Source organism: Bubalus kerabau, chromosome 23 (genome assembly GCF_029407905.1).
Source record: "Bubalus kerabau isolate K-KA32 ecotype Philippines breed swamp buffalo chromosome 23, PCC_UOA_SB_1v2, whole genome shotgun sequence".
Classification (NCBI taxonomy): Eukaryota; Metazoa; Chordata; class Mammalia; order Artiodactyla; family Bovidae; genus Bubalus; species Bubalus kerabau.
In genome coordinates, this window is record NC_073646.1 from 15,452,465 (window position 1) to 15,476,523 (window position 24,059).

General features: G+C 50.8%; 1 protein-coding gene across 4 annotated transcripts in view; it reads left to right on the forward strand.

Moving 5' to 3' along the window:
- Nucleotides 1-23,531, forward strand: part of ABCC1 (ATP binding cassette subfamily C member 1 (ABCC1 blood group)) — a 152,283-nt gene extending 128,752 nt beyond the window's left edge. For all 4 annotated transcript variants that reach the window (XM_055561633.1, XM_055561634.1, XM_055561636.1 and 1 more), the window contains 12 exons: nt 12-102; nt 2,065-2,197; nt 4,590-4,797; nt 6,084-6,394; nt 12,571-12,770; nt 14,164-14,290; nt 14,868-14,969; nt 17,677-17,823; nt 19,047-19,205; nt 19,922-20,088; nt 21,206-21,400; nt 21,953-23,531. In XM_055561633.1, the coding sequence (XP_055417608.1) occupies nt 12-102; nt 2,065-2,197; nt 4,590-4,797; nt 6,084-6,394; nt 12,571-12,770; nt 14,164-14,290; nt 14,868-14,969; nt 17,677-17,823; nt 19,047-19,205; nt 19,922-20,088; nt 21,206-21,400; nt 21,953-22,061 (1,949 nt within the window). In that variant the 3' untranslated portion in view covers nt 22,062-23,531. The remainder of the gene's footprint in view (nt 1-11; nt 103-2,064; nt 2,198-4,589; nt 4,798-6,083; nt 6,395-12,570; nt 12,771-14,163; nt 14,291-14,867; nt 14,970-17,676; nt 17,824-19,046; nt 19,206-19,921; nt 20,089-21,205; nt 21,401-21,952) is intronic.
- Nucleotides 23,532-24,059: the final 528 nt, after the last annotated feature.

The following is a 24,059-nucleotide window of genomic DNA, read 5'->3' on the forward strand; positions in this document are numbered from 1 at the left end:
CTTTCTGCCAGGCTTAGCAGGTGTCAGCGGTCCAGGGAAGGAGGTGAAACAGATGGAGAACGGCATGCTGGTGACAGACACTGCAGGGAAGCAAATGCAGAGGTGAGGCGGAGCAGGCCGGGGGACCCTGTGGATTTTCCCGGGGGGACCCTGTGGATTTTCCCGGCACCACGTGTCTCCCCCTGCCAGCGGGGAGGGAGGAGGAACAGGGTGTCCGCAGCAAGGCTCACCGCCAAAAAAAAAGCCTTTAGCTTCTGATTCCCCGGCCCCCCCCACCCCGAATCCTGGCGGAACCTCACTTCCCAGAGAGCAGAGGCCCAAAGGGGAAGCCTCGTTGTACTCCTGCCAGGGGGCATGGCTCACACAGGCCTCACGGTTGGATTTAACCATCCGTCTGTACTTCTGACACTCAAGGTCCCTACATGGCGTGGCTCTTTGCTCAAGTCACTCAGCGGGGCCTGGAATGTTGAGGCTATAAGAACCAACAGCCAATTCAAACTAGTCACAGTAACAATAGCAGCTGCGTTTTATGTGCCATTAGGAGCCAGGCGCAGTGCCAAGTCCTGTATAGTCCATAAACCTGGAGGTAGTTTCTCTCATCTTCCCATTTTACAGGTGGGCAGACTGAGAGCTGTCCACAGGCCATACAGCCAGAGAGAAGCCAAGCTTGACTATTTGAACCCGAGTTCAGCCTCTGAGCCAGTGCTCCTAAGTTTTATGCTTTGGTGCTTTAAAGAAGGTTGCTTTTGGTCAGATCATGGGGTATTTGGAGGAGCGGCATTGACCTGTCTGTGCCTTGGTTTCCTCCATTGTCGAATGGGGTCTTTTGTGCCCCTGCCGTGTAGGATTGTAGGAAGGCCTCTGTGATATGGCATGTGGGCACTTAGAACAGTGCCACCTGCCTTCGGCACTCAGTAAATGCCGCTCAGTTATTATTTAGGTGAGCTGGAGCTGCCTGGGGTTACTTCTTTTGGGGTGGGGGGATTTCACAGACATGGGCTGGGAAGAAAATGAGCATGAGCGTCTGTGCCCCTCAGAACCCTGCCCACAGTCCCCTCCTGGGCCCAGCTGTGTGTTGTACATGACACACTTCCTTCTCTGCTGGGGCAACAGTCAGGGTGTGAGCTCGGAGTGTGTGTGCAGCACTCAGTGCCTCGCCTGGAGCATGTGGGGGGCTGAAGGGGCACTTCCCTGGTCTGTGCAGGCGGCCAGCGTAAGGTAAGAATTGGCTGAGATGGGGCAGGCGCCTGCAGGCAGTCCTGGGCTGTTGGAGCAGGTGACCACAGGACGCTTGGAGTAGCAGACCATGGGTGGACCGAGCAGAAACACACAGCAACTGGGTATTCATTTTTCTATTGCTGCGTGACAAGTGATCACAAGCTTAGTGGTTTGTCATCTCAGTTCCTATGGGTCGGGGTATCTGGGCACAGCTTAGCTGGCTCCTCTGCTCAGGGTCCCTCAAAAGCTATACCCCAGGCATCAGCCAGGCTGGGATCTCAGCTGAAGGCTCGTCTGGGGAAGGATCCTCTTCCAAACGCACGAGGCTTCTGGCAGGATGTGGTTCCTCAGTCCCTAACTGGCCACATCCTGGAGGACCCCTCCGTCCCCAGCTCCCTGGGCCTCTCCCACCTCCACACTCACCGCATCGGGGCAGACAGACAAACCAAGAAGGCAGTAGAGTTGACTACAAGATGGAAGTTGTACCCCATCCCTTTGCTCATGTGGATCTGAGCTGTGTGCACACGCAGACACACATGAACACACACACCCCGCATCGTCTCGCAAGCACACACTTCCCCAGGGAGGAAGGCTCTCTGGGTGATGGTCTGTCATGATCCTCATAAAGCTGATGAGCACAGGGTGGGGTTGGAGAGGAGATGCTTTTGGAATAAAATCTGCCTAAAGGAATAGTTCTCCCGTGGGACCCTGGGGCCAGACCCCTCCCCTCTATGAGTCTCCTCTACATAATCATGAGCGTGAACGAGGCCTGGTGCTTAGGGCAGGGGTTACCGACCCTGCCCAGGGCCTTCATCTGGGGGACATCCGTGTGCCTTGCTTCCCCAGGCAGCTCAGCAGCTCCTCTTCCTACAGCGGGGATATGAGCCGGCATCACACCAGCACCGCTGAGCTGCAGAAGCCTGGGCCCACGGAGGAGACCTGGAAGCTCGTGGAGGCGGACAAGGCTCAGACGGGGCAGGTGAGGATGGTGGTCAGGTCGCTGTGCGTCTGCTGGGGCTGGGCCCTGGGCGGGGTGCTGTGGTCATCTTGGCTTACGTCTTCCTCCCCAAGAGGCTTGAAAAGGTACTGTTTTAAGCGCTGGCAACCATGGTGGAGGGCCAAGGTGACTTGCCACAGGTCACGGCTGGTGAGCAACAGAGCTGGGATGTGAACCCAACACTCAGCCTCCAGGGTTGGCATCTGTAGTCTCTGCCTGCCTGACCGCTGCCTCCTTTGAGCAGCTGGGGCCTTGGTGGCCATAGATGACGTGATGCCTTGAATCCAGGCTGCAGCCTCACAGGGGTCAGCTGTGTGTGGGTTGGTTTCAAGTCATCACAGATGCAGCCCTGAAGAACATTAATTGTGTCATCAGAAAAGATTATCTTTCACTTCTTTTTATTTTCAATTTTTGCCCTTATTACAGGCAGATCTTGTTTGATGGCACTTGGCTTTGTTGTGCTTCACAAATGCTGTTTTTTACAAATTGAAGGTGTGTGGCAGTCTTGTGTTGAACATCAGTGCCATTTTCCCAGCAGCATTTGCTCACGTTGGCTCTCTGTGCCACATTTTGGTAGTTCTTGGAATATTTCAAACTTTATCATTATTATAGTTTGTTATTATATAAAATATTATGTTTGTTATTGTTATACTATGTTAACATTATAATATTTGTGATCTTTGATGTTACTACTACAGCTCACTGAAGGCCCAAATTATGATTAGCACTTTTTAGCAACCAAGTATTTTTTTAATTCAGTGTGGGAGACCCGGGTTTGATCCCTGGGTCAGGAAGATCCCCTGGAGAAGGAAATGGCAACCCACTCCAGTACTCTTGCCTGGAGAATCCCATGGATGGAGAAACCTGGTAGGATACAATCCATGGGGTCACAAAGAATCAGACACGACTGAGCGACTTCACTTTCTTTCTTTCACTGTTTTTTAATTAAGGTGTGTGCATTGTGTTTCTAGTCATAGTGTTACTGCACACTTAATAGACTTCAGTATAGCATAAATGTAGCTTTGATATGCACCAGGAAACAAGAAAATTCATGTGACTTCCTTTATCAGGATATTTGATTTATTGTAGTAGTCTGGAACCAAGCCTACAAGTGTTTGAGGTGTGCCTGTTGATCAGTGAGAAGGTCTCAGCTGGGGCTTTGTTTTTAATACCTGTCTTAGTCCCTTTGGGCTGCTATAACAGAAGACCATGGTACAGGTGGCTTAGAAACAACATACATTTATTGCTCATAATTCTGGATATTGGCAAGTCCAGGATCATGGCACCAGGAGATTCCATTTCTGGTGAGAGAGCTCCCTGGTTCATAAGGGGCCATCCTCTCGCAGTATCCTCGTATGACAGAAGGGTGAGGGATCCCTTTTATAAGGGCACTAATCCCATTTATGAGGAGTCCACCCTCATGAAAAGCCTGATGTGACAGGGAGCGCACACACAGGGAAAGATACCCGGAGTTTGCCAAATCCACAGCACGCAGGTTGGGTGTCAGGCTGACCCAGAGCACACTGCACCCATCTGTGGTGTGCAGCTGCGCTTTGAGTGACCACGTGTAAATTACACGGGCCCCATGCGGGGCTCCGCAGGAGACACCGGAGTAAAAGAGGCCCCTGGCTGTCACTCCATGGAGCTGGGAAACAGGCTGAGCAAGTGCCAAGCGATTGGAGGCTAGTTGCAACAGGCAGGAATTGGTGTTGAGTGTTCAGAGGACTGAGGGTGTGGGGAGTGTATGTGACACTTGGTCATGGTTGCTAGGCAACATGTCCCATCTTCCCATTTTCTTCAAACTCTTTGATGCCTTCCTGATAGTCCTGGAGTAAAACTTAATCCTGGACAGGATCTCTCAGGTCCTGTGTGGTCCAGCCACTCCCTGTTCTCCAGCCTTACCGTGCTCCAGAGATCCTTGCCTCCTTTCTGCTTCCCTCCTACCTCAGGGCCTTTGCACGTGTTGGTCCCTGTGCCTGGAATGCTTTTTTTATTTTTCATTTTCACCTGGTTAATTCTTTGATATCCCTTCCTTATGGAAACCTCCTCTGATTCCTCTCCACCCTGGGTTAGGACAGGATACCCAGTTTTATATTCCCGTGGAATCATGTGCCACTTCAGCCCTTCTCTGGGATTATACATTTATCTGGGAAGTTATTTGATGAAAGCCTGTCTCACTGCTCAACTGGAAGTTCCATGAGGGCAAAAACCTTTGCTTCTGCTGATTTCTTTGCCAAGTAACTAAGGGGAAAGGGATTGTAGGCTTGAGCATAGGTGGGGGCAGTGGACTGCACAGGGTCTGTTGAGGCTGCTGACCTTGGGTAGGCATGGCTGGTGGGTGTGTTCTGTAAGATGCCTTCTCTCCTGGTGTCAGGTCAAGCTCTCTGTGTACTGGGACTACATGAAGGCGATTGGACTTTTCATCTCCTTTCTGAGCATCTTCCTTTTCCTGTGTAACCACGTGGCTTCCCTGGCCTCTAACTATTGGCTCAGTCTCTGGACGGATGACCCCATTGTCAACGGGACCCAGGAGCACACGCAAGTCCGGCTGAGTGTCTATGGAGCCCTGGGCATTTCACAAGGTGAGCCTCCCTTGCCCCTCACCTGCTGTTGGCACTTGGAGCCACTTCCATTTCTTGTTAATAGAATCAGGTCCCTCAACTTGTCAGGGTTTTGTTAGACCCACAAACCAAGCCAAACAGACATGAACACTAACTATCACATAATAGACACTCAGATATTTGTAGAATGAACGTTTCTCGAATGCTGTGTTTCGTGTGGCTCTAGGAGACAGAGGGGAAGGGAGCTCCACTGTGCCTATTTTACAGATGAGTTAAGTTGAGAAACAGAAGGTGATTAAGGACCCTTGCCCCTCATTTTTCTGGCAGGGTGTTGGAGTTTCTGTGAAGTCCTGTTTGTGGACTTTTGCCTTCTGCCCAAAGATGGGAATTAGTTTCTACTTGTGGTTCGTAGCGCAGGCAGTGCTGCCCTCACGTCTAGAAATACTTCGAGTTTAGTCATATCTAGAGATACCTGGGGTTGTCACAGCTTCCCCATGGGGTAGGTGCTGCCGGGATCTAGAGGCCGGATATTGCTACATGTCCTGCAGTGCCCAGCGCGGCCTCCACAGTGGAGGATGGTCCGGCCTCAGAGGTTAACAGGGAGGATGCTGAGAAATCCTCTGTATACCCTTCCTGTGGTCCCGCAAAGATCCCCAGACACAGCAGCATTACCAGTAGTAGCTAACGTTCACAGCGCTTACTTGGTGTCTGGATCTGCTGTAAACACTTCACGGTGTTTTATTTCACTTTTGCAGCAGTCACATGAGGTAGGAGCTCATTTTTCTTTGTTTTAGACATGCAGAAACTGAGGCCCAGAAGGGTTTAGTAAGTTGCCCAAAGTCACACAGCTTATTCATGGCAGAGCTGGCACTGAGCAAGGTAGTGTGGCTCAGAGCCCACCCTCTTCTTCCTGAGGGCAAAGGAGTTCACCCATCTGAGCTTCAGTTGAGCTTCCCTGGTGGCTCAGCTGGTAAAGAATCCGCCTGCAATGCAGAAGACCTGGGTTCGATCTATGGGTTGGGAAGATTCCCCTGGAGAAGGGAGAGGCTACCCACGCCAGTATTCTTCCATATCTGTAACATGGGTACTAATAGAACATACACAGGGTCCTCAAAAGGATTAGATGCACGTGAAAGACACGGTGAGTTTTGCACATAGTATGTGCTGGGTTAATAATAGCCACCATTATGGTTGTTACTAGAAGCTGGGAGTCCAGGCTGCTTTGTCCACACGGTCACATGGCTCCTTGCCCCTGCCCCCGCTCGGTCCCTCTCCTGCTGTGGAGTTTGACGCGAGAGTGTTTGTAGGTATCACAGTGTTCGGCTACTCCATGGCCGTGTCCATCGGGGGCATCTTCGCCTCCTGCCGCCTGCACCTGGACCTACTGCATAACGTCCTCCGGTCGCCCATAAGCTTCTTCGAGCGGACCCCCAGCGGGAACCTGGTGAACCGCTTCTCCAAGGAGCTGGACACGGTGGACTCGATGATCCCGCAGGTCATCAAGATGTTCATGGGCTCCTTGTTCAACGTCATCGGCGCCTGCATCATCATCCTGCTGGCCACGCCCATAGCTGCCGTCATCATCCCGCCCCTGGGCCTCATCTACTTCTTTGTGCAGGTGAGAGGTGGGTCCTGGGGTCCAGGACGAGCCCTGCTGTGTATCGCTGTCCCGCGAGAACCATTTAAGTTTAAATGGTTTAAACTTTTTATTTTACTTTTAACTTAAACGGGGACCATTTAAGTTTCCCCAGTGTGAGGCTGTGGAGGATGTCTCAGAGGAGGGTTAAGGTTTGTTTTGGTCAGTCTTGATTACCTAAGTTGATGGTTTTCAGCGTGCAATAACCATACAGCCTTTTTTCCTAATAATAAGGGTTTTTTTAAGCCGAAAGTTTTAAAAGGAAATAAGCTATAGCCATGAAGTCATCTTTATCATTAAACTTTCTCTAAGTATGAAATTCTTTAGGTCATAGGCAGATAATGGAGACATGAATAATAACAGCTGTGATTTTTTTCCCCTTTAATAGAGATCTGAAAGGGAATGTGGAAGTGTGAGTTGCTCAGACATGTCTGACTCTGTGTGACCCCTTGGACTGTAGCCCACCAGGCTCCTCTGTCCATGGGATTCTCCAGGCACGAATACTGGAGTGGGTTGCCATTCCCTTCTCCAGGGGATTTTCCCAACCCAGGGATTGAACCAGGGTCTCCTGCATAGCAGGCAGATTCTTTACCATCTGTGCCACCAAGGAAGTCATAATAGAAATTTAGAGATATGCTATTCAGGGCCGATATGACAGCTTCCGGCTTCCCAGGTGGCTCTAGTGGTAAAGAACCAGCCTACCAATGCAGGAGACATAAGGATGCAGGTTCAGTCCCTGGGTTGGGAAGATCCCCTGGAGGAGGGCATGGCAACTCACTCCAGTATTCTTGCCTGGAGAATCCCAAGGACAGAGGAGACTGGTGGGCTACAGTCCATAGGGTCGCACAGAGTCGGACACGACTGAGTCGACTTAGCACGCACACACACATCTGACAGCTTCATGAGTTTGGTAGCTTCAGATTCCTTCACTGTTTGGTTTTGGGGTTTTTTGGGGGTATGTGTTTCTGTCATCTTTGCTTTCCATTCTTAAGTTGGTTTCATGGTCCAAGATGGCTGCGTCAGCTTCACTGTGGTGCTTCCAGTTAACAGATCAGCATGTTGAGATCCAGGGGGCAGAATTGGAAATGTGAACTCACATGTGATATAACTGTCACTGTGCTTTCCTGCCCCTGAAAAGGACACCTTTTTACCTTGCTCATGCTGATTATAAGTGTTGTAAATTCAGAGTCATCAAATGCATGTATATTAGTAAAAATATTTTTTTAATTAAAAAATGCAGCTGCAGCATACATGCTAACGGGAGACTGCTGTTTAGATGGGAGCCTAATAACTGTTGCACAAAATAAGAATCAGAAGCCACGGGGTGCTCTGTACCTCACACTGCACTGTGTGTGGCCTGTTGGTGTGGGTTCCTGGAGGCCTTGGCCGGGTCAGCCAGACCCCACACCCTAACACACTGTGGCTGGGCATCATGCTGTGGCCCGGCATTGGTGAGTATGAACAAAGATGGAATCAGAGCACGTCCAGTTCCCAGACCCTCTCTGTGTTCTCTTTAAATCGATGCCAGCTTTTGTGGAAAGTCCTCCAGCTGCATTTATCAAAAATGTAACCGGTGTTCTGACCCTGGCTGGACCTTTTCCTGGAGGACCCAATTCAAAAGAACAAAAGAGGAGGCCCAAGGTGACTTTCGGGGCAGCTCAGATGTCTGCTGGCAGCAGAGCCTTGAGCACACCGCGGGTAATGTGGCAATGGACTGCTGACATCCCTCTAACAGGAGAACTGGGAACACACTGTTGCGGCACCAACAATTTTATTTTTAAACAACAAAGGGAAAGAAGTTAGCCAAGGCCCATGTTGTCAGCACACTGTCATTATAACTAAGACAAAATGCATAATGTGCGTGGGCAGGACTGGAAATGGAGGTAGAAAAATGAAAACACTGCCTTACTAATCCTTAGAAAGAGATTATGGGAGAATTTTTTTCATAGCTTTTAACTATATATTGTTGTTCAGTGTCTAAGTCATGTTCAACTCTTTGTGACCCCTTGGACTGCAGCACACCAGGCTTCCTTGTCCTTCATCCTCTCCCAGAGCTTGCTCAAACTCATGTCCATCGAGTTGGTGATGCCATCCAGCCATCTCATCCTCTGTCGCCCCTTTCTCCTCCTGCCCTCAAGTCTTTCCCAGCATCAGGGCCTTTTCCAGTGAGTCGATTCTTTGCATCAGGTGGCCAAAGTATTGGAGCTTCAGCATCAGTCCTTCCAGTGAATCTTCAGGGTTGACTTCCTTTAACTCAGCAGTCTCACTCAGTGTGTATGCTAGGAGAGGGACTTCCTTGGTGATCCAGCAGCTAAGATTCTGAGCTCCCAATACAGGGGGCCTGGGTTCTATCCCTGGCTGAGGAACTAGATCCCACATAAAACAACTAACAGTTTGAATGGTGCAACTGAAGATCCACGTGCCACAGCAAAGAGCAAAGAGCCCTCGTGCCTCAACTAGGACTTGGCACAGCCAAATAAATAAACTTAAAAAAAAAAAAAAGAATCAAGAGACTGTATCACAGAAACAAATTGGCTAGAATGTGCTTAGCGTTTTGATTCATAATTACCCCAAATGTCTGTCCAGGAGGATGGATGCATACACTGTGGTATATTTATACAAAGGATGTGACCCAGCAGTAGAGAGGAATGAGCTACTCATATACACAAGAAGGATGAGTCTCAGAGATACTACATTGATCAGAATAAGCCAGACACAAAAGAGTACATTTGTGTGATTCTGTTTTTATGAAGCTGAAGAACAGGCATGAGCAATGAAATAGAAGTCAGAATAGTGACTCTATGGGGAATTGACTGTGAGAGAACACGAGGGAATTTCCTAGATTCTGATCCGGTGGTGCATATACAGGTGTAGATAAATGTTAAATTCACCAAGCTGTAAAGATTTAGTACACTTTCCAGTGGAAGGAAGTTGCATCTCAAAAAGTGCCTTTTAAAGATGTATGTGTGTAAGGGTGGGTGTTCTTTCTCTCTGGAAAAGAATTAAAACATTATACACTGAAATCAGAGTAGTGCTTATCTCAGGATCATGGACTTAATGTAATGTTTTTCTAATCATCCTATCTGTATCACTTGAAAAAAATTTTAAATGGATATACATTAGTGTATGTCTAATATGCATGAATTGTATATTATATCGGAGAAGGCAATGGTATCCCACTCCAGTACTCTTGCCTGGAAAATCCCTTGGGCGGAGGAGCCTGGTGGGCTGCAGTCCATGGGGTCGCTAGGAGTTGGACACGACTGAGCGACTTCACTTTCACTTTTCACTTTCCTGCATTGGAGAATGAAATGGCAATCCACTCCAGTGTTCTTGCCTGGAGAATCCCAGGGACGGGGGAGCCTGGTGGGCTGCCGTCTGTGGGGTCCGCACAGGGTCGGACATGACTGAAGCGACTTAGCAGCAGCAGCAGCAGTATATTATATACACTATAATTATACTATATTAATAATTAATATACACTAATATAGAAGAGGGCTTCTCTTATAGCTCAGTTGGTAAAGAACATGCCTGCAATGCGGGAGACCTGGGTTCGATCCCTGGGTTGGGAAGATCCCCTGGAGAAGGGAAAGGTTACCCACTCCAGTATTCTAGCCTGAAGAATTCCAGGGACTATACAGTCCATGCATGGGGTTGCAAAAAGTTGGACACGACTGAGCGACTTTCACTTTCAAATATAGAAGAAAAGCTATGACCAACCTAAACAGCATACTAAAAAGCAGAGACATTACTTTGCTGACAAAGGTCTGTCTAGTCAAAACTATGGTTTTTCCAGTAGTCATATATGGATGTGAGAGTTGGACTATAAAGAAAGCTGAGTGCTGAACAATTGATACTTTTGAACTGTGGTGTTGGAGAAGACTCTTGAGAGTCCCTTGGACTGCAGGGAGATCCAACCAGTCCATCCTAAAGGAGATCAGTCCTGGGTGTTCATTGGAAGGACTGATACTGAAGCTGAAACTCCAATACTTTGGCCACCTGGCGCAAAGAACTGACTCATTGGAAAAGACCCTGATGCTGGGAAAGATTGAAGGCAGGAGGAGGAAGGGACGACAGAGGATGAGATGGTTGGATGGCATCACCAACTTGATGGACATGAGTTTGAGCAAGCTTCGGGAGTTGGTAATGGAAAGGGAAGCATGGTGTGCTGCAGTCCACAGGGTTGCAAAGAGTCTGACATGACTGAGCAACTCAACTGATACATTAGTGTTTGCAAGTCAGTTTTAGGAAAAGGAATGTAAGAGGTAAGGTGATGTGGAATTCTGTTGGGGCTTCCAGGTTGTTGGAATAAGTCATTTCTACCCCCGGAATTGCATGGCATCTGAGAAAATTCCCTGGCACTTCCCTTAGTGTCTTAGCTCTCAGCCCAAGCCCAGCACAAGACAGGTGTAGGTTGAACATTCATTTTCACTCATGAGCACCAGGCACTCCTTGGAAGAATCAGGTGAGTCCACGGGGTGGATTCTCTCCAGGAATAGAGCTTAAAAGGAAAGCTAATAATTATTTTTTTAAAAGTCAGACTATTCCATAACAAAAATAAGTCTTGGGTTCACTTTTTAGAGGAAATAAAATTCAGAGGACATGACAATTGGATTAAGTTGAGCAGGTCAAACATTTTAGAACAGTTTCCACCCAGGAGGAAAGAAAGTCGGGAGAGGAGGTGATCCCAGGAGAGGGTAATGGAGGCGGATGCCAGGGTCCTTGAGCCAGACCACGGGGTCTGGACTGTGTCCCAAGGCAGTGAGAGTCGCCGGAGGACAGGTGGCATCTGACCAGTGCAGGGATGGGCAGAACCCCTGATCTGAGGTGGCCTGGGTTGGTGTGACCCTGGGTTAGTTCTCAGAGTTTCTGGGGCCCCCAGAGGGCTCCCCAACATGTGGTTCAAATTCCCATGTGAGCTGACATCCAGAAAAAAGTTTGGAGAACCCGTAAGAGCCACCCATTCTGTTCAGTGTTCTCCATGGAAGGTCTCTGCCCCTGAAGATGGCCCAGGGCACCCAGAACAGCCCAGGAGGCAGGAGACATGTCTTTCAGCACCTGTGTTCATTTGCCCGGCTCTGCTGTTGAAGCCGGTGCAGACATGTTACATCTTCAGCACATCCGGGTGAGGGAACTTCGGTCTCAGCGGGTCCTTTTGTACACATGCAGAAACTGAAGCCAGGAGAACAGAGGTGTCTTCAGATGGCCAATCCAGCCTCTGTCACAGCTCCTCAGTGCTCCTGGTGGGCTCTTGTTCTGTCTCTTAACGAGCTGAACACCCGGGTTAGGGCAGGAGTAGAGTGGATGTGGTCTCTGCCCATGGGGACAGGCAGAGGCAGGGTTTATGCTGAGCTCTGCTTGTCCTAAAGCAACGCTGTGGGGTCCATAAACTCTCGAGGTCAGTGGCATCAGAGAGGCCATGCCGTGTTGAGGTCAACACTTTGAGGCCGGACTGTTGGTGTTCGAATCCCAGCTCTGCCACTTCCTAGCCACATGGCCTTAGGGAAGAGGTTGACCTCAGTTTACTCCTTGTGAAACAGGATTGAGCGCCTCATAGGTTTTTGATGAAGATTAAAGAGCTGATGGCTATGAAGGTGCTTAAAGGAGTCCTGGGATGCTGGGCTCCACGTGTAGTGTAGTGAAAGTCACTCAGTCCTGTCTGACTTTCTGCGACCCCGTGGACTATACAGTCCATGGAATTCTCCAGGCCAAAATACTGGAGTGGGTAGCCTTTCCCTTCTCCAGGGGATCTTCCCAACCCAGAGATCAAACCCAGGTCTCCCGCGTTGCAGGCGATTCTTTGCCAGCTGAACCACAAGGGAAAGCCCAAGAATACTGGAGTGGGTAGCCTAGCCCTTCTCCAGCGGATCTTCCCAACCCAGGAATTGAACCAGGGTCTCCTGCGTTGCAGGCGGATTCTTTACCAGCTGAGCTGCCAGAGATCCGGGCTCCACTGCAGCATGAGCTATTATCATCATCACTGCTGCCGCCCCGGTTATTATTGTAGTCAGTACACCTGCCGTTCCTCGGGTGAAAGCAGCCCCGGTCCAGCATTCCGCCTCCAGAGGGGTCATTTACGTCCAGAGTTTCTCCAGCATGGCCCTGGAAGGATGGGATGAGGGGCCCCTCGCCCACCTCCGGTCCGTTCTCTCCCGTAGAGGTTCTACGTGGCCTCCTCCCGGCAGCTGAAGCGCCTGGAGTCGGTCAGCCGCTCGCCGGTTTATTCCCACTTCAACGAGACCTTGCTGGGCGTCAGCGTCATCCGCGCCTTCGAGGAGCAGGAGCGCTTCATCCGCCAGAGCGACCTGAAGGTGGACGAGAACCAGAAGGCCTACTACCCCAGCATCGTGGCCAACAGGTGGGCATGGGGCCATGGGGGAGGCTCCCGGAACGGGGTGGTGGGGCCCAGCGCCGGCCTCACGGGAGGGAGGCTTGGACTCGGCGAGAGGAGAGGACGGAAGGACCATTAGAAAGAGGAGCACGGTCAGCCCGCATGTGGCCGCTGAAGCGCAGGCGCAGGGAGTTTTGAGTCAGAAGATACCGCAGGGCCATCCTTCCGCCGTGCCCCTGGTAATACAGGACCATCGGTGACGGCGGCCTTGGCTCCTGAGTGTTCTCGTCACATGCTTCTCTTCACCCCCGCCCCCGGGTGATGAGTGTGGGAAGCAGTGTTATTAGTAATAGTATTAGGTTAGACCGTGTGAAATTGCCCTTTGGGGGATCAAGCATGGTTGAATAGCATCGGGCTTAAAAGAAAAAGGAGTAGAAGTTGGCTAATTATTGATTGAATCTAGAACATCCCGTCCTCACTTGCTTACATCCTAAGATGTTTTTTGAGATGTGAGAGAGGGAAGACTCCGGGGAGGGGTCAGAGCACCCTGGCAGTGACCCAGTGCACACCGCATAATCCCTGAGTGTGAGACGGGCAGGAAGATAGGGCATCGCCGGGAAGACCTTGCAATTCCCTTGCAGAGTTTGTTTGGGGAGTTTGTTGAAATCTGGGTTTCTGTGGGAATAACTCACACCCCGAGGATCCATCACATGGATCTTTAAGAATGTGGTGGGAAAAAAACAGATTGATAATACTGCCTCTCTAGAATGCTTTACATTTTCAAACAAAAACAGTGTTCCTATGTGATAGCATACAAAAGTTAGCTTTAAACGTGTAGATCTGTCTGTATTTTAAAGGAAAGATAATACATTTTAATGTTTCTAAACTAGTGGTGATCTAGGTCTGGGGACCCTTTGGCTCTGTTGGCTGTGTTTATTTCTCACTCTCCCCTCCCCCCACTCCTGCCAAGAGACATTTGTTTTAAATCAGGGGTGCCTCTCAGAGTTGATGATTTTTCTAAGCATTTTGGAAGTTTCTCAGACATCTTTTTTTAAAAATGCACACATGGGTGTATTTTTAAGGTTTCAGTGAGAAAAGGTTGGCTCTTAAGAAAGCAAGTTTCAGTTTCCTGGGAGGATCACCTCTGGAGAACTCTATTTTAGTCCCTGGGGTTGCCAGACCAATGAGGAATTCCTGAAATTGTGTCCCTTCGGCCCTTCTTCCCCATGCCCCATGAACTGGGCAAACAAGGCCTCTCTTAGGAACTATCGGGGAATTATTTCAGTAAGCAGAGTGGCCACCCAGCCTCCCCACCCCCACCCTCAACCGGAAACCGAGCCTCTGAGAAGCTGACCTGGGCGTGTGTGTGTGTGTGTGCGTATGTGTGTGTCCCTGTCCCTCTGCCTGCGTCTCCACGCAGGTGGCTGGCCGTGCGGCTGGAGTGTGTGGGCAACTGCATCGTCCTGTTCGCCTCGCTGTTTGCCGTGATTTCCCGGCACAGCCTCAGTGCAGGCTTGGTGGGCCTCTCGGTGTCTTACTCCCTGCAGGTAAGATGGGGGCACTCCCAGGTGGACTTTTCTAATCCTCTTGCTGGGGAGCCGATTGTCAGGCACTTGGCCCTTTACTTTGAATCTCTGTGGGCATGGGGGAAGGGGACGAGGGCTAAGTGGAGTTTGAGGTGCAGCTCTAGAGCCCAGTGACTGACTGAAGCAGGGGAGAAATCAGACGTGCAGCCAGGACTCCTCCATCAGCCAAGGAGCGTCCCTGATGGCCTGAGAGGATGTCTCCAGCTACCAGAAGACTGCACTCAATACTATAAATTTCCCTCGAGGCACTGCTTTAGCTGCATCTCCCAAATTTCGACGCGGTGTGTTTTCTTAACTATTATCTGGTTGGGAATACTATCTCATTTCCTTTCTGATTGCTTGTGTAGCCCCGCGGGTTATTTGGAAATGTGGCGCTGGGATAAGAGACGCACAGTAGCAGGTCTGGCCATGGTATCTGAGGTAGCTGTCTTCTGGGCCTTCGTTATCTGAAACATGTCATAATTCATGCTGCCTTCATGAGAAGAAAACAACTCATGCTCACTCTAGACGCTCCATTGGATGACTCTTCCCCTCACAGGTCACCACATACTTGAACTGGCTCGTTCGGATGTCATCCGAGATGGAGACCAACATTGTGGCCGTGGAGAGACTCAAGGAATATTCGGAAACTGAGAAGGAGGTAACGTAAGCCCCCGGCCTGACGTCTTGACCATGATCTTCGGTGTAACTTGACGCAGAAGAATCCTCTGAACTGCAGCATGTGCCTCCTGCAGGCAGCCTCCACCTGACCAAAAAAAAAAAACCCTCTGTTATTTGTTACGTGTTTTGAATGGGGACTTACATTACGCAAAATGAATCATACTAATTTTCTCTTTAGATTTAAAAGTTAAGTACAAGTGAGTCATTTAAAAATACCAGGTATCAGTAACAAGAGAGTCAGGATATGGATATTGCACAAATTGTGCTATTATTGGTAAGCAGTTTACTGAAGTTTGGGAAACCCTGCTGTTATTTAACCCAAGTCCTCATTTTATGGATGGAGGAAAAGGGCACGTAGTGAGGGACGACGGCTGGTCTGAGGTCACCTCCGTGGTCAGCAGGACAGCTGGGAGTAGGACCCAAGGCTCTGGTGTCACGTTGCCCCTAATAACTGCCTTATTCTGCCTGCACACCATCTCTGAATAGCAGGAGTTGTGTTAATGACAGTAGCAGTAATGCCTGGCGATAACTCCATCCCACCACCACCAGTAATAATAGGGACACACCTTGTGCCCTTGTGTGGTGTCAGGCCCTGTGCTAGACACTCTGTGTAGAATAATCCATCTGTCCTTTACACAACCTTGTAACTCACCTTCTACTATCACCCCCATTTTGCAGGTGAGGAAACAGACACAGAGAGGATTTGTTACTTGCCTAAGATCACATGGGCTTGCTTCCCTGTAGCTCAGACGGTAAAGAATCTGCATGCAATGTAGGAGACCAGGGTATGATCCCCTTCCCAAGGGTCAGGAAGATCCCTTGGATAAGGGAATGGCAACCCACTCCAGTGTTCTTGCCTGGAGAATCCCATGGACAGAGGAGCCTAGTGTGCTACAGTCCACGGAGTCTCAAAGAGTTGGACATGAGTGACTATCACTGCATTCCAAAAAAATGCCCCCCAGGAATGAAACTAAAGGGACCCTGGTTAGAGTCTGACTTAGGGATTCACTGAAGTGACCTGTGCCAAGTCCTTGCATTCGGTGAACCAGGGCCCACCTCATCCGAGAGCATTCTTCAGAATGGTGTGAGTGCCCCCTGTGGACATAAGAGCACATTACACCAGCAGGTTCCCACCCTACCTTGATTTATCCATTTATTTATATCAGCTTTTGAGGTATAATTCATATGCCATGCAGTTCACTCATTTAAAGTGTGACATTCAGGTTTTTACTTTTAAAAATACTGTACTTATTTTCACTACTTTTAATTATAGTTTTAGAATAAGAGCAAATTTGAAAAATACAAGAAAAATATCACCCAGAGTCTTACCACTATTAAAATATATGTTTACTTAACGTGTTTGTATATATTACATACGATACATATTTACAGGTAGAAAGTTCCACCGATTTCTCTCCAGTCCCCTCCGTGTTCTTATAGCAGTGTCTCCTTATTTATATGAGGGGTGTAAAAAAATTAAGAAGTTTATGGGGGAGAAAGGATGGAAGCCCTCTTTCATTGTCCTCTCCATTCCTCTTCCCTGAAGAGAGTCCGGAGCATAGCCCAGAGCATTTCCAGGTGTAGACCTCAGGAAATGTGAACTGAACAAATTAGCTCTTCAGAAACAGGGGCTGTGTGACTCCAGGCAAGCTGCTTTCACTCTGTGTTTCAGTTTCCTCGTGTGTAAACTGGGGATGGGAAAGGACTCCACTCTGGGGATTGTAGTGAGGATTAAAGGAGGTCGTGTGATCGAGTGGCTGCTGCTTTTATTGTCGCCCTCCAGGCCATGGACCTCCCTGGTGGCTCAGACGGTAAAGCGTCTGCCTACAATGCGGGAGACCCGGGTTTGATCCCTGGGTTGGGAAGATCCTCTGGAGAAGGCAATGGCACCCCTCTCCAGTACTCTTGCCGGGAAAATCCCATGGACGGAGAAGCGTGATAGGCTACAGTCCATGGGGTCACAAAGAGTCGGACACGACTGAGCGACTTCACTTTCACTTTCCAGGCCTTCGAAGCCATCAGAGTATCTCACCTTTAGCTTTGTGTCTGTCTAGAGGAGACCGCCCATTCATTGATTCAGTCCACAGATGTTTATTGAGCACCTCCTACGTACTCTGGGCTCTAGAATGTAGCAGTGAACAAGTGAAAGAACCCGTTCTCGTAGAGGGGCTGTTCCAGTGGGGTGTGGGTGACAGAATACAGAGATACTTGCTTAAAATGCCAGGAGGTGGTGAGTGCTCTCAAAGAGAATGGACGCAGAGAGTGTGGGATCAGAGGGGCCCAGGGCTCAGAGGGTGGTTGCATTAACCTGGGATCCACAGCAGTCAAGCAGGCCGAGGGGTAGTTTGGCACAGAATGTTCCAGGCAGAAGAAGCCGCAAGCGCAAAGGCCCAGAAGCAGCACACGTGGGCGTGTGTAGGGAAGCAGCGCACGTGGGCGTGTGTAGGGAAGCAGCGCACGTGGGCGTGTGTAGGGAAGCAGCGCACGTGGGCGTGTGTAGGGAAGCAGCGCACGTGGGCGTGTGTAGGGAACAGTCCAGAAGTCAGTGCAGGAGCAGTGAGGCAGTGAGTGGGAAGGAGGGGGCTGTGAAGTCAGAGGGGTCATGGAAGCCGCTCACGTGGAGCCCTGGAGCACGTGAGACGGACTTCAGACCCCTCACGCCCACCCACTGCCCGCTGTCATCGCAGGCTCCCTGGCAAATCCAGGATATGGCACCGCCCAGGGACTGGCCCCAGGTGGGCCGAGTGGAGTTCCGGAACTACGGCCTGCGGTACCGAGAGGACCTGGACTTGGTTCTGAAGCACATCAACGTCACCATCGACGGTGGGGAGAAGGTGGGTGCCCCTCGACTCCTGCCCGTCCGTGGGCGGGCACAGGCTGCCACCAGGTTTTCTGTGCCCCTAACCACAGGGTGGAGGGGGAGAGCCTTTGGCAGTAAAATCTGCTCAGAGCGTCCCAACTGCAGACTGGTAGCCCAGGAGCCAGAGGAGATACGTTTTGGAAATTGCCAATACTGAAAAATCTGGAATGTTTTATGTTTAAAAAAAAAATCCATTTCCTGCTTTTCTTGAAAGATACTTCTGGCAGCACCGGGCCCATCCTCCCCGCCTGGCTCTTTCTAGATAAAGACGTGAGCCTCCCAGTTTACTGACTAGTCCCGTCCTCCCCTTTTCTTGTGCCCCCTTGGCCCCTAGGCCTCTAGAATAGAAAAATGCCCTCCTCACTACTGGGGACAGCTCAAGGGTATCGCTGCTCCTATAGGACGTCCTTGCCCTGAGACCCTCAGACCCTCATACCCTGAGGAATCAGACTGAGGGTCTTTCTGGCCATTTGCCAGAGGCCAGTGTTTCTTTCTTCTCTGAACCTGCAGGAGTTGTTAAACACCCAGTCGGGAGGCCCAGAATCTTCTGTTCCCATGAGAGAGTTTCTCCAACTTGTAACAAGAGGAGGAACAGAGTGGGCGATGTTCTTACGGAGGCTTTCTGGCTTATGTTGCATAATGAAGCTGCCCTGTGAGTTGCTGTCCCAGGGCGGAGGAGCCTGCCTCTCTGGAGCCCAGATGAGAAGGGGAGAGTTTTGCCTGGAACATCAGTCATTAGCCATTAAGTGGGGAGCCCAGCTCCCTCAAGAGGATAAGTGGAGGCCAGGTCGTACCTGTGACCTCTGCTCACTCAGCTGGGATACAGGGGCATCTTCCTGAACCTTTGAGATATTCCAACACCTCAGGATGGGGAAACTCACCATCATAGAACTGAAAAACCATTTGATTGTTACTTAATACTGTCTTGAGTTGCAAATAACTAACTTATTAAAGGAACTGATTATAATTTTAATTTCTAAAAAGAGCTGGCAGAGAGAAGGAAGTCCTTCTTGACCTTTGCCCAAAACAGCCCCTAAAGGAATGTCTCTGGAAACTGCTGAGGGGAGTAGAATAGTGGGGGAAGGGTGGGTCGACCAGATGACTGAACTGCTCTGTGGCTGGTACTTAATGCAAGGGGCAAGAGGTTAGCCCAGATACCAGCGTTCCCACTTCACGCGGGCCCTTTCTGCCCCACAGGTTGGCATCGTGGGGCGGACAGGAGCCGGGAAGTCGTCCCTGACCCTGGGCTTGTTTCGGATCAAAGAGTCAGCCGAGGGAGAGATAATCATTGATGACATCAACATCGCCAAGATCGGCCTGCACGACCTCCGCTTCAAGATCACCATCATCCCCCAGGTGGGCGGGGTCACACTGAAAGTGACACGTGTGTATTTTCAGAACAGAGGGACGTTTGTTCCTGCTTCGTGGTTTTCATGACTTTTTACTGAAAGTATGCTACGTTTCTTCATGGACTCTCCCCTTCGCACATAATTAACAGGGAGAATTAAGTAGGTTTCATTCATTCCTTCACTCCTGCCACCCAGTAGGCAGTGTCCTAAGCATCTCACAGCATCCAGTTAAGACACTGGCTTCTCTGCTGGACAGGAATCTCTCACCGTCCCAAGAGGCTAGGCGAGAAAGATGAATTTTCTAGACTGATTCCTGTAGGTGGCGATTGCATAATATGTTGCCTTTTAGTGTTGTGTTGCCTTAAATTTCTTCTCAGATTTTAATTTGGAGGCAGGAGACGGAGGGGAATCCATGTACCTTGCAATTAGGAATTGCCCTCATCCGCATGCTGGTTCTCACTTCCAGAAAGTTCCCAACACACTTGTGTACTGAATGCTCTGGGAAATATGACAAGAGAGAAATCTGTTTTATTTCCCTTAACACAGAGTTTTCCAGATTTTTTCCCCCCATCTTTGACATCTTCAGAAGTGGTGATTTGGAGGAGCTCCAAAACCCTATTTTGAACAATTCTGGCAAGAACGTTCTACATCCCACCTATTTGCCCCACCCGTGTCCAACCGTGCCTTGAGCCTCACGCCGTCTGCTGTCTTCCCTCCAAATAGGACCCTGTTTTGTTTTCGGGTTCCCTCCGCATGAACCTGGACCCGTTCAGCCAGTACTCGGATGAAGAGGTCTGGACGTCCCTGGAGCTCGCCCACCTGAAGGGCTTCGTGTCGGCCCTTCCCGACAAACTGAACCACGAATGCGCGGAAGGCGGGGAGAACCTCAGGTAGGCGGAGTGACGCCCAGCCGGGCCTCCGCATCACCTCTGTCGGGGCCTTGGTAGGTTTTGTCTGTTTGCATCAGGTTCAGACCTGGGCTTGAGTTCCAACTCTGCCACATGAGCAATTTGCCTCCTAATCTCTTGGGCCTCAAGTTTCAGTATCTAAAACGGGTTTCATGCTGGGCTCATTTTTACTGTGACGTGTAACCAGGATGGTCAGAACAGCTCCTTTGTCACACCGGGTCCCTTCAGTGGAGAGTGAAGTTGTTACATTTTGGAAAGGCTTCTCTCCCAGTCGTAAATAGTACTGCTCTGGGCCCTCCCTGCTCCCACCCATAGCCCCAGCTGCCTGGCCCTTCTCCCAGGCTCCACCCGGGATCCAGCAACTAAAGCGGTAATGCCTGGCACAGCACAGCAGGGATCCTCTGCCTCTCCCACTGCATGCATCACCATGATCACTAAGCACCAACCCTCAGGTGTGCTCAGCAAGAGCTGGGGCCACTCACACACGGGGGCGGCCAGCCAGGCGGCTCTGCTGGTCTTGGCTCACCACGTGGGTGGGGGCCGCTGGCTGCAGGCGGATATTCTAGCTGGCCTCCACTGGGGCCGTTAGGCTCTGCCCCGTGTGTCCCTCCTTCCCCGGCAGACCAGCCCAGGCACGTTGTCACGGTGGTGGCAGAGGTGCAGGCGTGAGCACACCCTGGTGTGCATCCCCGTTCCAAGCCTCTAGGTTTGCCAGCATCCCGGTGGCCAAAGCCAGGGACAAGGTCGAGTCCAGAGTCCACTGAGAGAGGCCCTGCAGAAAGCAGTTTGCCTTCTGGGGCAAACTTTGCTTGGGGCCAGTTTGTTAATTGTTCTACTTGCTGTACTGAACTGATCAGATATCTTGACTATCACCTCCGAGCTCTGTGTTGAGAATGAATCTGAGGCTGCTTCTAGCTCAACAGGAAGACCGTGCTGATCAATTAGTGATGGCCAATGTGGGCGTGGATGTGGGGGTTGGAAGTGCCCTCCTGGTCTGAGCAGCAGACAGTGTCTCCTCTCCCTCCTCTCAGCTCAGGCCTGGGCTCAGTGTCAGGGATGTTTTTGACACTCGTTTCCTGGTCTCTCTCTCCTGGTCAAGCGTCGGGCAACGCCAGCTTGTGTGCCTGGCCCGGGCCCTGCTGAGGAAGACGAAGATCCTCGTGTTGGACGAGGCCACGGCGGCCGTGGACCTGGAAACGGACGACCTCATTCAGTCCACCATCCGGACGCAATTTGATGACTGTACCGTCCTGACCATCGCTCACCGGCTCAACACCATCATGGACTACACGAGGTGATGCCCTTGGCCCAGAAGGCCTCTAGGCCTCACAGTCCACCCCACCCACCCCATTCACCCACTCATTCATTCATTCATGCAACACTGACCTCATGCCTAGTGACAGCCCTGGTGTCTCTTTGTCCTGGTTAGTACCAGGCATTTTTGCGATCACTCAATCAAAAGTTAACATGTGTGTGGATGGTCTGCCACATTCCTGGCCCCGTTCCAGACACTGGGGACTGAGCCGGGAGCTGTCACACAAGGACCCTGCCTAATGGATTAGTTGGGGGTGGGGTGCAGAGATGGACAATAAACACAGCAACCAATAAAAGCGAATTGTGCTGGGAGGGAAATACACAAGGCGATAAGAGAGTACTGAAGGTGACGTAACAGGACATTGACTAGAACTGGGGTTGAGGACAGGCAGCCAGGTGGATGGCTACTGCAGCAGGCCTGGCAGAGGGTGTTAGGGGTCTGACCCAAAGCAGGGACTGGCCCAGGTAGACTCCTGGGGCACGGGGTGCCAGCCCCTCCCCCACGCCTCACATCTGCATCCTTCCCTTGCAGGGTGATCGTCCTGGACAAAGGGGAGATCCGGGAGTGGGGCTCCCCCTCTGACCTCCTGCAGCAGAGAGGTCTCTTCTACAGCATGGCCAAAGATTCTGGCTTGGTGTGAGCCTGGAGTGGGTGCAGCTGGTCAGAACTGCAGGGCCGACCTGCCAGCAGTCAGGGATGAGTCAGCATCCCTGGGAACCCAAGCCTCTCATAGACTGAAACCAAAAAGAAAACCCCCAAAACCAAAACATACACAGAGCAGCCGCCCTCTGGCCCTTTTCCCTGGAACTGGCCATGAGGAAATGGGAGAGACACTGGGATGCAGCTCCCCCCAACAATGCACACGCCCTCGGCTCTGTTACCCCCTGCAGATGCACACACGTTCTCATGCCCCTGGGAGGGCATGCATGTTCTCCCTGCTCTGTGGGGACGTTTGGGCCACCAGACTTCCACAGAAACCGGTTGCGTAAAATCTGCTAGTGACCAAATCCAGCCAACTGCCTCATGTCTCTCCAGCTGAAGTCTGTGGATTCTGCACCTTGGGGAAGCTCGCTGGTCCCCGGCACCTCTCCGTCCTTGCCTGGCTCCCCCTAGATGCTTGTCTCCCCAGGGCTGCAATTGGAGGTGAGGGGCTTAGTGAAGCCCATGCTCACCCTCAGGCAGTGTCCCGAGGACCACCGACAGCCCTCTCACCAGCCATCTGGTCTACGAGGTGCTCAGCTGCTGGGAACCAGCCTCCCAGCCCTGCCTCCAATGGGACTTGCTGTCTGGACTCCGGGTGACCGGGCATGGAGGTCCAGGCTGGGAGAGCCCTCTCAGTGCCGGCTTCCCTGCTTGGCTGCTCACCTCCTTACCCACCTCAGTCTTTGCCTTCCTCCCTCCGTCTTTTTACCCACGGCTAGAATGGGTTTATGCCTCCAGGTGCCTGAGAATGAAAACCTGCTCATAGTTAACCAAGCGTTCTAAGCCCAGAGCGCCAGTCCCTCCAGGTGGGAGCAGCTGGTACTGAAAAGAGCCCCCGTGAGTCTCCTCCTCATTTGTAGATTTCAGTTTCTCACCGGGGACCACTGGTTCGCTGTCAAGGCCGGCACGGTGGCTGACTTGACTTACGGTTACTGAGTCTCTTCTGAGACAAGAAAAGGACCTTTTCACAAGGGTCAGTGATTTTCTTTCTTTTTTAAGTACTGCTCCAGGGAGATGAACAGTCTCAAGACTTTAATTTCTTAGGAGGAAGCGTTAGGCTGAAGACCAGCACCCCAGGGAATGGCCAGGTTGGTTCAGCATCTGGAGGTTGGGGGCTGTCTTCTCAGCCCTGTAGGTCCCTCAATTGGAGACCAAAGTGAGACCCAAAAAGCAGAGAGAGGTTGCTATTCATGCTCGCTATGTGAATTACATTGCTGACTTCAAACCAGAGAAGCATCTTTCTCCTTTTAGGTGAAAATATATATTTATTTTTTGTAAGTTAAACCATTCTTTCACATTAGATAAACCAAGTGTTTCTTGGGGATCTTTTTGTAATGACTTACACTGGAAACGTGAACATTTGCAAATAATTTGCAGTAAAAAAAGAAAAATTTTATTTCTTTCTAAACGACTGTTCCATTTTCTTTCTAGCGAGGATTCCCGCTCTCTCTCCAAGAGTCAGGATGGGGCACTTCTCATCTGCTGCTGTCCTTCCTTCTTGGCATGTTGTTTCTAGAGGGAGCTCTTGGAATTGGGAACCTAGAGGTGGGGTTTGGTGGGGACTCAGCGTGGCATGGTGGACGGACTTGAGTCCTGCCCTTATCCTCTGCAGGCTGTGTGACCCTGGGCGAGTCACTCAGTCGTCTTCCCTCTGTTGCCTCATCTGTAAAATGGGGCTGATCAAACCTCCTGGGCTTGCTATGAAGATGAGCACTGATGTAGGTCTTCTGTGCATGGCTCAGGTCAGGTTCTAAGACACAGGCAAGGCAAGCATCATGTGTGGCAAGAATTTCCCGTGGGAGCTTCCCTGGTGGTCCTGTGGTTAAGAATCTGCCTTCCAGTGGAACACGTTCCCCCCATCCCAGCACGACGGTGTCCCTCTCCCTCCAGGCTGCCTTGCTGGAGGGGCTGGGGGGCGGGGGGTAAGATGCTCAAG